Genomic DNA, 17,022 nt, shown 5'->3' on the forward strand with positions numbered 1-17,022 from the left:
ATGAATAAAGATGTGTTCTGTCCATGGCTTACTATGTCTCAGCCTGTCGAGATCTGACAATCAAAATCATCTTACTATACACCCCAGGCCGTGTTTTCAGTACCTAAGCATTGTACTGTACTTGTAGAAGGGTCTATGTTGATCAACCAGCATTAAAAAATGATGACCATCATTGGGAATTCACCCTACCATGAATCATCAATATGTACGTTTTATCTTGGGCCATTCCTAAGCAACCTGCTGTACTGAATGATTTTGTAAAAGCTTTTGATTTGGATGTATAGGTTATGTTTTTTATTATATACTACAACTATAAATTGCTTTGTTTTTTCATCAACTTCAAACTGCACAAAAAAGCTTGATATACCAACATCTCAAACTTCTCATGATATCGCTGGTTAAATAGCTGTCTGGTAAAGTAAACCAGCCCATCTAATTTTTAAGACCTGGCAGTACCAGAAATTAACTGGTTTGTAGCATTTATCTCTGTTTGCAGTGAAGTGACCACTAATGTGATTTTCATTTTACCTGTCAATCACGTCCTTGCCAAACTGCTGTTAGAGCCCTGCTTCATCTCGTGTGCGTATTATTATCAGTAGGTGGCAGCACTAGCACAGAAACGCTTTTGCAGCTGTAGTGTCGGTCTATCACTGAAGCGGCGGGTGGCTCTCTAGGCGCACTCAGCTAATAAGAGAGGAGTGCTGTAAAACTGAAATAATGAAATAAAATCTTTTTGGTTACCAGCCATTCTAGGAAGCCCAAAGATCAGCAATAACATTGATTTTTCATTGGTTTCTTTGCTTCCTTTTAACTTGATAAGACAAAATTAAAGAAAAGGGAAAAAATGTGTATCATCTTCTGAAAAGCTGTGTACTGCTAAAAATATAAAACTCTTTGTTGCAATAAAATGTATTTCACTTGAACGGATTTTATTTTTTAGTTTGGAATAATATATATTATGTGGTATATAAACATTCCTTTATTAAATAATTATGCGTATTATATATTTACATAAAATTGAATCGTTAACTTAATATAAACACAAAAAGAGAAAGACAAAATTCACAGTAAGAGCTTTGAAATCTGATTAGTGTTATTTTATTTTCCTACTAAAATACAGCTTTTGATATCAATATCTAAAGATCAAATATCTACAAAGACTTGGCATTACATTTTTGGTCTTACTGTAATTCGCATTCTTATCAACACCACTTATGTTAATGTGTACGGACTGTGGTGGTGGTGGGAGCTGTTTTAAATGAATGCATTTGCACTACAAGGGGAGATTATGACTTCATTTAGCTACTATACCCATGAGGCGCTGCTGTTTACAAGGCAATGAGACTGCACTTTTAACTGCTAGCAGCTTTGTATCTTATGTACATTTAGCAAAATACAAAAAAAAAAACTAAATACTATATATTATATCCTTATAGGATGTATATCCTCTCTCTCTCTCTCTCTCTCTCTCTCTCTCTCTCTCTATATATATATATATATATATATATAATTCACGGATGCATTAAGAAAAGCAGTAAAACATGGTTGTCTGTCTCTATCATAATTGGGATTAATATACCTTACACTGTTTCCATAAACTGATCCAGCTTGAGAGAACGAGATACAGGCGCTAAAATGAATCTGAATCAGGACTGCAGAGGCACCTTTCCTCTCAGGCCATGAGGCTGGATATCCTTCACCTATCACTGTATTATTAATTCTATATCACATTATTGGCTTTTGAATAAAAACTCCACGCATTCCTGCACGCGACACTGTCAGCGACTGCCGTGATAAATTGCATTCAGGTGGAAAATCAAGAGCTAGATGTTAAAGCAGGAATAACGAGAAGTGTTTTTGTCCCAGCCCTCTTTTTTTCCCTCCCACACAGACACACGACCCCCCTCCCTCCATCCTGTCTCTCTTTTCCATCTACTCTCTTTTCTACAACAAACATGGCCGCGAAATCAGACGGTAAAGCCGTTTCTTTGCAGAATGACATTCCGCCGACGTGCCTCCCCGGGCCGGAGAAGCGCTCGCCCCAGTGGCGTCCCGTCGAGAAAGAGTATTCGCTCCTGGACTGCTGCTGGACCCTCTGCGCCCTCTTGGTCTTTTTCTCGGACGGGGCTTCAGACCTGTGGCTGGCTGCCGACTACTATCTCAGGCGGGACTACTGGTGGTTCGCTCTGACACTCGTTTTTATCATCATTCCGTCTGTTGTGGTGCAGGTGCTTAGCTTCCGATGGTTCGCGTACGATTACTCGGACGCCAACGGGAGCGGCACGGCTGTGGCTGCCATGGTAGCGGCGTCCAATGCGGAGAGCCACTTCAGCACCAAGGACAGCGATCAGCGGGGCGCTGGCCGCTCCGCTGCGGTCACCAAAACCCGGAGCAGCGCTGAGAGCTGCTGCAGAGCCTGCGTGTGGCTCTTCCAAAGCGTCGTGCACGTTTTTCAGCTGGCACAGGTCTGGAGGTATGTGAGTGCTTTGAACTTAATGTAATGAGATATAAATCTATAGTGCATTCCTTTAAGATGGCACAATAGCAGTTTATTCACATTGTTCTGTCATCCTGTGCGTTTCCTTGGCGAGCAACAAATCCACACCCACGTCTAGGGGTATTCTGGGACATATGATTAAACTACTAAGATGGCAAGGTTTATATTAAGAAAATACCAGGGACAACTTTTTATGCAGTCAATATTTATGCAGTTTCCACAAACTGATTAGATTCAGTAGGCTTTCATATTTGAAAGCATGTATTTGAGGGGGCCAAATATAGGATAGTAATTTAAGAATCAATCACTGGAAAATACATTCAGTGGCCACTTATGTAAGTAGTGGTGTCTATGATGGGAAAAGGACAATAGAAATGATGCAAGATATCACAATACTCAACCTCACTGCTGTTAGTTTGCATCGCCTATGACTGTCCTGCAGTCATAGTGAGGAAACGGGATCCTCCTTGTATTTCCTGTCGTCCCATGCCAGTTCATCATTATCTCCAAGCCATTTGGTTCTAGGCTCCTCCTCCTCTTCCTCCTCCACCTCTCATGAGCTGCTGGGTCAATAATCTCCTGGAGAGACTCCTCCACTCATTCAATCTGTCCACTAGAAATCTCCTTATGCACACTCTGAAATCCCTTTGTCTTTAGAGCAGTGCAAAATATTTTTTTCCCCATATTACTTACTAATGCCATTGGTTTAATTTCAAACATAGCTATAATGAATTACAATTAATTTTTTTGTTTTTTCTCTAATTCATTTATTTTTCTGCTTAAAGAAATAGTTCACCCATGAATGAAAATATGCTTAAAATGTCCTCTGCAGTAAATGGGTGCCGTCAGAATGAGAGTCCAAAGAGCTGATAAAAACATCACAATTATCTACAAGTAAACCATGTGACTCCAGTCCATTAATTAATGTATTGTGAAGTGAAAAGCTACATGTTTGCAATAAACAAATCCATCATTAAGATGTTTTTAACTTCAGACCTGTGCTTTTGGCTAAAATATGAGTCATCTATCCATAATATTGCTTTCTCTAGTGAAAAAGTTGTCTCCTCTGAATCAGGATAGAAATATGCACAGATCAAGCACCGTTTATAAGTGACAACCGATCTAAACAAATATGTCGGTGGATTTTGATGTGAGACAACAACAGGGAATGGTTTTTCACTGGAGGAGGCGCTATTATGGATTATAGACTGTCTAGAAATGATTTGTTTATAGTTATAACGCATTAATGATGGCAGCTTTTCACTTCACAAGACGTTAATTGATGGACTTGAGTCATCTACATTTTGTATGGCCTGAGGGTGAGTAGCAAATTTTCATTTTTGAGTGAACTACTCTTTTAATGGGGCTTGCACTGTTTGTATACACCAGATTTTACCTAAAAGATTTCATAAAGTCATAAAGATGATGGTTTTCTATGGGATAGAGTCCTTTCTAAACTGAGCTCAAGAAACAGTGACATTGGATTTGGCTTCCTCACACTCTTTTTGCTCAGTGTGGTTGCCATGAGCAGAACGTGCAAGTGTCTATCAAGTGCTAAGCGTCTTGACTGCTGACAGACAGCGCACTGCAACTCACAATGCAATTTCCATAATAATGTTGAGAAAAAATTTGCAGCCCACAATCACGGCCAGAAGTTTAATCCACTCACATATAAATCAATAGGAACACACCCACACATATTAGAGGCACGTGTAGGGAGTGAGCGCCGTGTAATTGTGGTTGTAAACACAGAGGCGGCGATGTGCTTGTCTTTCACTGCCTGCGCTGATCAGCAGTGACAGGCTGAACTTCTATGTACTGGACACTGCTGCTGGCTGACCTGCAGGGTAACACAGGGTTAATGATGTTTGCTGCCATTGATATCACAAAGCTGCCGGTCATTTCAAACATCATGCTGCTGTCACAACACGTGTGCTGTCCTTCTCATGCCGTCTGTGTCATTCTCTATCTGTCACTCATGCTTTTCATCAGCCCTCTGCTCCGGACCTTTTTATTAGAAGATAAATATTATAAATATTATTTATAATTATTATTGTTATTATTATTATTAAGAAGTACATTCTACTCTGCAACAGTAATATATTCCTGTCATAATTTCTCCAAGTTATACTAAACTTTTATTGGCAGGTTATAATGAAGAACTTTGAGTTTCTGTGTGTTTAAATAAAGTGTATTATTATTATTTTTAGGAGTAATAGTAGTAGTAGTAGTAGTAGTATTGTTTTAAGAAGTACATTCTGTTGTGCAATAGTAATATATTTCTGTTATAATTCTTCAAGTTAAACCAAACTTTTATTTTGACAGGTTGTCATGATGACATTTGAGTTTCTGTGTGTATATGATATGATCAATGTTGGGAAGGTTACTTTGGAAATGTAATAGGTTACAGATTACAAGTTACCCTATTTAAAATGTAATAAGTTGTTTAATTACTCAATTACTTTATTAAAGTAATGTAACTGATTACATTTTATTACTTTTTGATTACTTTTCTAAATTTCTAACAAATGTTTTCAACTGTTAATAATTTTCAAACATTTAAACCAGGCAGGGTTAAACTTATACTAGGACTCAACACTGATTACTGTCAGACTTGTAAAAATCCTTCATCACTTGAATTAAGATTATAATAATTTAATTTTAAAGCATATAGCCACCACAAAATCAGACTTTACCACCTCTTTTTACTTTGAGATCGTTCTCAGGTTAAATACAGATTTAAAATCATAACAAGAAATAGTTTAATAGCTATGATACTATTTTTGAAATCAAATCTTTGCATATGACAGGAACAGAAACAGTTAATCTTAAGAAATAAAGCATATACATAAACCCAAATAGGTAATAAAACAGTTATCGAATAAGCATGTGTCCTATTCTGTGTCCTAAACTCCTGAAACATTGGTGCCTTATATTTTACAGCAGTCAATGCAATTTGGGAAAGAAATCAATTAGATCTGTGTGTGTGTGTGTGTGTGTGTGTGTGTGTGTGTTTGTGTGTGTGTGTGTGTAAATATTCAGATGTAACCCCCTTTGTCAAATGAAATTGTGAAAAGCTGGTGAAGTGACACTCAGAGCAGCTCAGGAGACGAAGTTCATGTGTTCATGTCCTCATATAATGAGACGGCAGACACTTTTCAGGAAAGAGAATGAGGATATCTGCAATTCAAAACAAACCAGCCAGCCAGCAAATAAGGCACAATTGGGAAATAATTTTCATCTAATTTGAATAAATCAAACCATTATCTCTTTTTATTGACAAATTAGCCTTGAGACTTTTAGCCTAAGCCCTTCTGAGCTACGTTCCCATGAATATATAATTAACAGAAAATATTTCCAGTGCCACTAACGAAAACATCATTGGCACTGCAGGCCGATGTCTAATGATATATCCTCTGCTCTCTCTTTATCTCTTTCTATCAGTATAGCTAAGAATAGCAACTTTTAGAAAGCACATTTAGCCATTTTCATGTTACCTCTGGTTGACCTGCAATGGATTTCTGTTCTTCACCTCTCAGTAGTAGCCTACTTTCTGACTAAGTCTTTGCTTAAAAGCTTCCGAGCAGAGCTTCCCAGGCTCTCTGTCTTTGTTTGATTGGAATTAGCAGTAATGCCATTAAAGCTGCACCGGCACTGTACTTGTCACATTTCTGCATTACAAGGATTATAGTTGTAGTGTTTACATGTCCTTACCTGCAGCAGTCAGCCAGAGATTGAGAGAGCGCTGAGCTGCTGCAAGGAAGAACAGGTGAGGAATGATAGGTGGAGAGTAGATGTGAAAATAAATGGTCATTTTTAGGGTTGAGATGCATGCTTGAGAGAATGGTTGAGAGGGAGAATATGTGAAAACTGGGCTGTTTGATATGAAAATTAGTTATTATAAAGCAATTTACCCTCATGGCTTGTAATTACATCAGAAATAAAATGATACAACTAATTGATGTGCAATAAAAAAAAAAACTCTTTCTCACATTTTCGTTTAACCAAAGACTTTACTAAGCATTTTGAGTGTGCCCTATTCGAGAGTCCCCTCTGAGTACTCTGACCTGGTTCACTGCACACATTCAAAGACGGTTTTCAATTCCATGCTCCCTGCAGCATCACATGAGCAGGATCAATCAGGATCATTCACCACCCTCGAAGAAGAAAAGACACCTTTACACAGGCTGCGTTGATAAAAATGACTACATGCACTGCAAAAAGTGTTTGTAGAATGTAAAAATAGGAGACAACAGTTTTCATTCGTTTACATATTCATTTAGTCTCATTTAATTATTTTAATAAACGTTAAAAATGTTGATTAACATTTATTATCATAAAACATAACATTTATGAACTCTAAAAAGATTTGCTTTGTATCAGCATAATCTTTGGAATATTTTAAATAAAAATATTCCATCACTGAAACCAATGATAATCTTGATGCTCTGACTGATTCAGCAGGTTCATTAAGTGAAGAGCTGTAGATTGTGAGTCTTTCTGAATGGTTCATTTAGAACGATAAATCATTTGTTTGTGAACTACACTGGTTTCGCTGTTGGTTTTTGATTCACTAAAAATATTGATTCATAAGAGCCATTTGTTTGTGAATCAGATTACACTGGTTGTGCTCTATGTTTTTGACTTACTCAAAAGATTCGGCACATAAAAGTCATTATATGAATTGGATTACACTTATCGCACTGTATGACATTGCACACAGCTCAAGGATAATTCCATAGATAGATATGTTTTCGGTTACACTTTATTTCGATAGTCCACTTTAGACATTCTATTAACTATAAGTAACTTTGTAACTACATGTCAACTACATGTCAACTAATTCTCATTAATTTGCAACTACATGTCTACTAACTCTCAGAGTAGACTGTTAGGGTAGGTTTAGGGTTAGTAGAATGTTGACAAAGAAAGTGTTAGAAGATATTAAGCAGACAGTCTACTAATACTCTACTAACTGCTAGTTGACATGTAGTTGCAAAGTTACTTACTGTTAATATAATGTCTAAAGTGGACTATCAAAATAAAGTGTTACCATGTTTTCTTGCCATGACTGCAAGCTCAGCCTATTATTTATGCAATTTGATATTGATATTGACATTCACAGAATGAATGGTTAAAAAATGTAAAAAAAAAAATAAAAAAAAATGCTTTAATGATGGATTTGTTTCTTACAACCACGTTAATCAATGGACTAGAACTGTGTTGATTACTTGTGGATTATATGTTTTTATCAGCTGTTTGCACTCTCAATCTGATGGCATCCATTCACTGCAGAGGATCCATTGGGGAGCAAGTGATGTAATGCTAAATTTCTCCAAATCTGTTCTGATGATGAAACAAATTAATCTACATCTTGGATGACCTGAGAGCAAGTAAATTCTCAGCAAATTTTCAGTTTTGGGTGAACTATTCCTTTAATACTTTACTGTTAATTTACTCCATTACTAACATCCTGTTCGGCAGGAAGATTGAACTTGTTCATTATATTGAATGGGTCACTTCGTCAATGGAAGTTTTTTTTTTTTTCAGATGTTGTGCCCTATTGAACATACCAAAAGTGTGTTTAATATCCATGTTCTTTAATACATAAGACTCAGACCTAAAGTGTGAGTGAGCAAGAGTGAAGGGGAAAACATCAGTTTTAAAAAAAGTCTCATTTGTGACAATGAGATGATTTGCAAACACTGCGTGATTAATTCTCCCCTGTGGATGCCAAAGTAAAACTCTACCGAGGAGGACTGAGGAGAGGACTCATTCTAGAGGAGAGATAGGGGATGTCTGTTGCTGCTGGCCAAACATCTTAATTCCTATTTGAGACACATTCCTGGGAAAGGGCTCACTGGGATTAACTGTGACAAGAAAAGGAACCTAATAAAACTTGAGCTGTGGTTACTGTGTGTTTGATAAATGGGGGGAAGCTGTAGGCAATGTGTGTTTTAGTGTGATATAGGTTTGTGCTTGTTTGAAGGTATGTCTGATATGAAGGGTTGAGCACTTATGGGATGAATTAAATACATTTAAAAGACAGAAATCTGAATGTTTATGCATAAGGTGTTTTTTTCTGTGCTTATCGCAAATTCAAGAAATACCATTTTAAAATGTTTTTAAATGTCTTAACATTCCTAAATTCGATCTATTATGCATAAGAGGCGAAATATCAAGCTCTAATTAATTCATCACATTTATTCCTATATGTCTGAACTGCCTTATGTACTCAACATATTTTTTTGACTGAACTAGACAATAGTCTGGAAATAAAAGAACCCTCAATCCTTGGTCAGCAAAAGTCTGTCACATGTTGTGCATATTCTAAATATTCTAACTGCACGATTATGTGTTTATTGAATACATTAAATAAATTAGTTACTGAATGTTTGTAAAACAATGTAAAGATAGATACAGTTTATTCCATAAATTGATTTTATTGATGCAGGAAAATGTTCTTTCGCTTTCTTCCTGGCTGGTAGATGGTAGTCCTACATTGATTTATACTCTATATTGTGAAATAGCCTTTAAAATTTTGTTAAAGAACCTAGAGGGGCAAAGACAGAATGATTACAACAAAATTCTCTGATCACACTCGTGAGAAGGATAGCAAGGAACAAAAGAAATGTACTGTATATGGCGACAGGAAATAGAAAGCACTTCCAATTTCCTAATTCTGTTACATGATGGCATGATCCAGTGTCTCATAACTACCTCAGCAGGGCTTTACTGTTCAATAAAATAAATGACAGCCTGATTCCAGCCAACTGTAAATCTGATCGAGATCATTCAACATTTATTTCAATTCTTTCTTTCTCTTTCTCTTTCTCTTTCTCTTTCTCTTTCTCTTTCTCTTTCTTTCTGCTGTCATTCTCAAGGGTGTGATCAGTGTTATAATTTAGCAGAGAGGGGGAATTGTAATGGTATTTAACTGAATTACAGGAACTCTGCCAGTTAATAGCTGAGTGCTGATTGGTTAGCTGTGCCATCTGAGTAACCAAATGGGTCAACTGGCCATTCTGTATGTTGTTGAATTCAAACGTAGTTTAATGGCAGGTGAACAGCAACATAATCAGTGTGGGGATCCTGTTCTGAGCTGCCTTTATATTAGAAAGTCCTTTTCAGAGGAAGCCTGAGTCTTTGCAAAGCGCAGGCCTAGCAGATGATTGTCTCCAATTATATTAAGCGAAGTAATGGGCCAAGCTTGTCAGCTGCAATGTCTGTCAGTCGTCACCATGGAGACTGATGCATTGCCTGCCAATCGTGGCTGTTTGAGAGATGTTTTCTCAGCCGTAGCACTGCCTGTTTGTTAACATTTTCTTATTTTTCTTGAAGAAAAAGGAGTTGCATGGTCAAGGTTCTGTTTGATTTTGTCTGAAATCATCCATGTGAATTTTACAAGCAAAGACGGCTTTTCTGTCTCATTGAAAGCACACTCTTTATTCAGAGAAAGAAAGACTCTGTGTCGCTTGTCAAATTTGAGGCTGACTCGCTGACAGCCTCTCTCGTAGGCTCTCTATTGCTTGATTTTTCTTTCAGAGGCTGTTTTTTTCTCGCACAGCAAGTTGTGAGAAGGATGTGGAGCAATTTTATAGACCTCATCAAGTCAGGGTGATTCATTCTGCCAATCTCCTGACATCCAGCGAGCACTTCTATTACTCTCGCTACCCTTGAGACAAACTGAAATATCATGGCACTTCCTGTCAAAAGAAACAAATTAAGTCCAGTGAAAGTCAGATTTTTCAAGGGGCTCACATAAATATCTTTAACTATGTAATTTCCCGTTTCCATACACTACCAGTAAAACGTTTGGAATAATTATGATTTTTTTTTTATGATTTAGAAGGAAGACTCTAATGCTCACCAAGGCAGCATTTATTTGACCACAAATACAGTGATATTGTGAAATATTATTAAAATTTAAAATAACTGCTTTCTATTTGTTTCTATATGTTTTCAAATGTAATTTGTTCCTGTGATGGCAAAACTGAATTTTCAGCAGCCAATACTCCAGTCTTCAGTGTCACATGACCCTTCAGAAATCACTTCCAAAAAACAGCATTTATTTGAAAAATAGAAATCTTTTTGTAACATTATAAAGGTATTTTGATCAGTTTAATGTCTTTGTATTGATATCTTTCTTTCTTTCTTTCTTTCTTTCTATTTTCTTAAATCTTATACAAAACTAGCAGTGCACTGTAGTGTAGTGATGGTAGTGTATCATGGTTTCCACAAAAATATTAAGCAACAAAACATCAATTTCAACATGGATGATAATAATAAGAAATGTTTCTTGAGCAGCAAATCAGCATATTAGAATGATTATTGAAGGATCATGTGATACCGAAGACTAGAGTAATGATGCTGAAAATTCAGCTTTGCCATTACAGGAATAATTTAAAGTTTTTATTATTCAAATAGTAAACAGTGATTTTAAATTGTAATAAGATTTCACAATATTACAGTTTTTATTGTATTTTTCATCAAATAAATGCAGCCTTGGTAAGCTCTCTCAAAAACGTTTTTGACTTTTGACCAGTAGTGTAATTAACATTTTTCTGATGCAAGTTTTGGTGATTTGTACAGAAATTATCTGGAGGTCTTAAACTGTGATTTTTACCCCAGGTATGTCCATGTCTTATATCTGGGTGTGCAAAGCCGCTGGCGTGGGGACCACGAGTACAAACACTTCTACTGGCGTACGATGTTCGAGAACGCTGACATCAGCATGCTGAGGTTGCTTGAGACCTTCCTGAAGAGCGCACCTCAGCTCGTTCTGCAACTCAGCATTATGGCCCAGACCAGCCAGGTCCTCCCTTTGCAGGGTAAGCTGATGACACCTATGATTAAAACCAGCTCACTAAGTATGCTAGAAATAGTTGGGCCTGTGTATTTGTCTGCGTCATATTTATTATATTCATATTTAGTTCCTCTTCAAAAGTCTTGTTAGCAGTACTTTTTCAGAATTATTGATAAGAAAACCTGTGCCTTTACTCCTAGAATTTGCACAATGCCAGCCAATCAGATCTGATGAACTGATGATTTCAACCCATTTTTGAGTGCACTATACATCAGACGGTCAGAAAATGTGCTGTGGGTGGACTGTGGGCGTACTGTCTTGAGACTGAGAGGCTACTACATCAGTCACCCAATCTGTCATATTGCTATCCACCATGAGTACAGCGTTTGATTCAATGCCTTTCTTGCAGTGTGATTTCTGTATTGCATCTAATTTAAATGTGACACAATAAGAATTGTTTTAGAAATTAATTTGGCCATCATTAAAGATCAAAGTGCAATTTCACAGCATGCGTTTGCTCAGCATCTCATTTTCAATCCAAGAGCAAATTAGCTGGTAAATTACTGAGGATGTGATAAGTTTGACTGAATATGAAAGGCAACGGGTTGCATACATACATATTTCAGGTCATTATGCATGAGACTGACCATTTTATCAGATGAAAATTTAAGTAGCAGTTAAGACACCATTTTTTCATTTTCCCCTGGAAGAGCTCACTCCAAATTTGCAATGAATAATCATAAAGAGATTTATAATTGGAACATGAAAATTACAGTAATCAAAGGATCACTTAGAATAATACCTCATTAGATGTTCATGTCAGTGTCAGTGTCTTCATAATGGTGACATGTTAAAATCGTCTTTAATTGTGTAGTTTAAATTCCGCCAGTCTATCTTTGGGTCTATAAGGAGGGAACAGGACGTGTGATAGTTACAAACCCACCTGATGGGTGCTTTTGATTACAGAGCTGCGAGAACTCTCTGTTGCATTAGTTCAGCTCCATGGGAACAATTGTAGCCCCTGTTAGATGTTCCCTGAGGAATTTCATCCAAATGTCAAACTGTGACTTTTATAGAGTGCCCAGAGCTAGTTAACTAAAGGATGTGAATTTTGTTTAAAAATTTAATTAATGTGACGTCCTTCTTTCTTTCCATGCCATTCGGACTAGAGTTGAGAGAGCTGCAGTATTTACACTGTGGGAGCCCTAATCACGTTACATTTATTCAGACTGCTGAAGGCCTCTTTTTCCAGAAAGATAAAAATGAACCTGAGGAGAGCCAAAATGTGATTCCACAACAAAGCATGTCCAGTTCTCAAATTGTCAAACTCTCTGAACGTCATGCCCTAAGAAGGCTTCATTATATTTATATTTTTTATTTTATAGACCATACGGTGTTAACCAATAGCCAAGTAGCTACTTAGATGTCCTCCCTAATACACTGAAACACCATCTAACTATCCAAAAATATAATTCGTACTTATTCTGGCAGTGTAATTAAAATTAATTAATGCACAATGTAAAGTGACCCATTTTCTCTCTGTCACTCTTTCTCAATGTGCTTCATTTGATCCAGGTCTGTCTGCTTCAGCCTCACTAGTGTCTCTGGGCTGGATGATGGCGTCTTATCAGAAGGCATTACGGGACTCTCGTGACGACAAGCTCCCCATGTCATATAAAGCAGTGGTGGTGCAGATGCTGTGGCACCTGTTCACAGTGGGAGCCCGCGCCATGGCCTTCGCCCTCTTTGTTTCCATTTTCCAGCTCTACTTCAGCATTTTCATCGTGGCCCACTGGTGCGCCATGACCTTCTGGATCATCCAAGGTGAGACGGACTTCTGCATGTCCAAGTGGGAGGAGATCATCTACAACATGATGGTGGGCATCGTGTACATATTCTGCTGGTTCAGCGTCCGTGAGGGCCCCACGCGGTGCCGTCTGCTGCTTTACAGCCTCATAATCCTGGGCGAAAATGTGGCCCTCACTGCTGTGTGGTATATATACCACAGCCCACGCACTTCAGACTTTTACGCTGTGGTGGTGGTGTGCGTGGTGGCCTGTAGCTATGCCCTGGGCACATTTTTTATGTTTGTCTACTACTGCCTGTTGCACCCTGATGGCCCTGTGTCTGGGGCCTATATTGGATGTTGCGACGTCCAAGTGGGTGCTGTTTCAGATCCTTGTGTCTCGTCGCCCACCTCCGCTCCTCCTCCCCTGGATGTGGTGAGCAGCCCGCCGCGGACTCTGCAGAGGACTAAAGGAGGAGAGTCAGTACCAGGAGGAGATGTTGGAGAAGTGTTTAAGATGCGGACCCTTAAGGCATCGCGAACCGCTGCGCCTCGCCTCACCCCAAGGACAGAGGGGCCGGTAATTCGCATCGACCTTCCCAGGAAGCAGTACCCAGCCTGGGACGCCCACTTCATTGATCGCAGGCTGCGAAAGACCATTTTGGTACTGGAAGCCGCAGCTCCGGTCACACCAAGGATCCAGTACCGCTGTCTAGGCACACCGAAGGAAGTGATGGAATACGAGACGACAGTCTGAGACGTTTTACCTTCTCCAAATAAAAGATGTAATGTGTTAGTGAGCAGAAAAGTCAGTTCTGTCCAGCTTTATTTGGTGAAGAAGAAGAGTTTGTCAGATCTCCACACGACCCCTTAATGACTCTTGTCATCTGTGGAAGCACATGAGACACTAGTGTCTAGAAAAGAGCCACCCTGTGGTGACATTAGACATTACTACAGGTTATTGGGTTAGGAGGTTAGGCAGGGGTCTGACCAAATTAATGAAAGAAAGCAGTGAGGCCACGGTAAATCTATAATGAGCAAAACAACATATCAGTGTGGTACATTAACAGCAATGGTGTTTAAACACTGCTTCAAACCATTCTAGGTGTTTTTAAATCTTTCGTGGCAGCTGCCGTATTCAACAAATACTGAATCCATTTGGTCATAATTCAGTGGGTATTGAGGTTGTAGTCGGTACAAGTAAAATGTGTGAGTTGTCTCATTAAAGGCCTTAAAGGGGTCATATGATGCTGCTAAAAAGAACATTATTTTGTGTATTTGGTGTAATGAAATGTGTTTATGCGGTTTAAAGTAAAAAAAAACACATTATTTTCCACATACTGTACATTATTGTTTCTCCTCTATGCCCCGCCTTTCTGAAACGCGTCGATTTTTACAAAGCTCATCGGTCTGAAAAAGCGAGGTGTGCTGTGATTGGCCAGCTATCCAATGCGTTGTGATTGGCCGAATTCCTCAAGCGTGAGACGGAAATGTTAAGCCCCTCACATACTGTTGATGCCGTGTCCCAGCCGGAGCGAGAGACATAAACATTAAAACCCTTTACAAACGAGGCATTTGTTGCATCCAGTGGGGACATAATTACTGATTATAATGACTTATACTGTCTTTCGCGTTGCATTGCATCGCGCCGCGTAAACATAAAACCATGGCTGCATTTGTGATCGGAGAAATGACTTTAGTGTTTGCAACTTTACATATCTTCTTTATGCACCAAGAGCTTGTAACACTCCAAAGAGAAAGGAAAAATTGAAATCGCATCATATGACCCCTTTAAGACTTTCTTACATTTGGCTATTCAGCATCTGAAAGGTGCATTTCACCCCGTTTAAAACATTAACGAATAAATAAAAACGGTTTGTGTGCTAGATAATTGAAGGGTTGAGCTTCTGGTAACATAGGCATTTTATTAAGCACAGGATACTGTATGTTGCCTTCAATAACAGGGATCAGACTTTGCAAGAAACACTCTTTATGTTTAAAAAAAAAAACAGTTTACAGTTATCAAGGTCTCTTTTCAGGACATTTCCACTCACCTTTCAAGTGAAAAATTGCATATCACTGAAAAATGTGGGATTTCTTTTTTAAATGTTCTCAAAGGACATTTGTGTCATAATGGAAATAATGGGTCTGATGCTGAAAAAGGGCTGAGTGCACCTTTAAAGAGGATTGAATGAATGTTCATCTCAAGAACAAAGAACCCTGATCAATCCGGTTTATTATATGCCTGTAATAGGAACGTATGGTTATATCGCAGTATTTCAAACATGTCTAAGCTAACAAAGATTATGAGTTCACATTTTAAAGTACTTGTATGACAGCTGAAGGGAAAGAAAAAATCATATGGCATATGTTCACATGTTTCAAAATAGTCCTCTTTTTAGGATTCATGAAAAGTTATCAGCATTATGAGTATTCCATTTTAACTCATTTACATAATTTGGTGCAATAATACTCATAAATGTTTGGATAGTGAAAATTTAATGGATATGAAGAAATCCATACAATATCTTCAGTATCTTTATCTATTACTTTTACATTTTATTTAAAATTTAAATTAAGATAATGATACATTTGGTCATCAATACCAGCTACATATCATCTAATATCATCTACCAACTGATGAGAATGTATATTTTTACTCTGATCAAAACAATAACTATCTTTTTCTATCTATCTATCTATCTATCTATCTATCTTTCTTTCTTTCTTTCTTCACCCTGTTGTGTACAAATGACTAAGAACATAGTATTTTGCATTGACTGACTATTGGGCTGTTGAATAGAGAGGAGATGAATAATCTTGGGTTTGTGCTGTGTTTACTGATATCATGTTATTGCTAAATCCATTAACCCATTGTAACTCTTTCACATTTCACTTCTTGGCATAACCATTATGTATGTCCATTTGTGTTACCATGTTGGTGCTAGCTGGAACACCTCAGCACAGCCATGTATGCTGTACTTTATCAAAGTGGATCATACTCGTTCACTCTGGTTAATTTTGCCATAGACACGCTAAAAGACGTTAAGCCTTACACTGCACCTGCAAGACTGTTGCTGTCGACTGTAAAAAGGATGTCGATCTTCAGCCATGTGTTTAATTTGGACAATAAAGAAAGCAAAATTGTGTGTTTACTGACCTGACCAAAGCATCAACTGAAAGAGTGTCTTTTGTTTTGCTTGTCATCTTAAGTTAAATGAAAACTGAGATATAGTAGCATTATACCGCAGTTGTTGTTGTTGTTTTTCATTTGAACACTAAGTACAGCCACTACAAGTCTCAGCCAATGATTTTTATTTGATGTATACTGCACTCACGTGGAAACCAGCTGAATAGCAATGAGGAAGGTAAAAACATTCATATTAGATTAACTATTCCTTTTCAATTGTTTTGTTAGACCCACTGTCAATTTCAGAGGGTATGCATTTGTCTGGATTAGCTGTTAAAAATAAAATAAAACAAAATACTCCAGAAAAGATTATGAGCACACCAGTTTAGACTAAGGTTAATTCCCCACAAACAGTGGACCAGTCGATTATGAAATATTAGCTCAAGCCTTATTACATCACATAATGTGGAACTGCAAGTGTATTGCAACATAGCAATAGTAATCTCAGCCATTCATTACCTCAACAATCTTAAACAAATGCATTTTATGGATTTGGATATGTATTTAAACAACATAAAGGTAATTCTTTAGGAAATAATTCTGAGGAATATTATTGCAAGGCTATTAAGAAATTATGATTATGCTCCTGCTGCCAACATTTTATATGAAGAATCCAGAAATTACCTTCCCCCCTCCTTTTCTTTATCCTATTTCATTATGAGCTTTTGCAGACGTCACACTGGATATTTACGTAACAGAAGGAAGCGTATAGATACAATACTTTAACTCCTGTAATGAGCTGT

The 17,022-nt window shown here is 37.7% G+C and overlaps 1 protein-coding gene across 1 annotated transcript; it reads left to right on the forward strand.

The window, feature by feature from the left end:
• The first annotated feature begins 1,955 nt into the window (after nucleotides 1-1,955).
• On the forward strand, nucleotides 1,956-14,290 carry LOC107756376 (XK-related protein 7-like). Its single transcript, XM_016573432.1, has 3 exons — nucleotides 1,956-2,473; nucleotides 11,129-11,328; nucleotides 12,879-14,290. Exons 1-3 carry the CDS (start codon nucleotides 1,956-1,958, stop codon nucleotides 13,844-13,846), a joined length of 1,686 nt encoding a protein of 561 aa, XP_016428918.1. The 3' UTR covers nucleotides 13,847-14,290.
• Nucleotides 14,291-17,022: the final 2,732 nt, after the last annotated feature.

The sequence above is a fragment of the Sinocyclocheilus rhinocerous genome, unplaced genomic scaffold (assembly GCF_001515625.1).
Source record: "Sinocyclocheilus rhinocerous isolate Xijiao unplaced genomic scaffold, SAMN03320098_v1.1 scaffold712, whole genome shotgun sequence".
NCBI classification, from domain to species: domain Eukaryota; kingdom Metazoa; phylum Chordata; class Actinopteri; order Cypriniformes; family Cyprinidae; genus Sinocyclocheilus; species Sinocyclocheilus rhinocerous.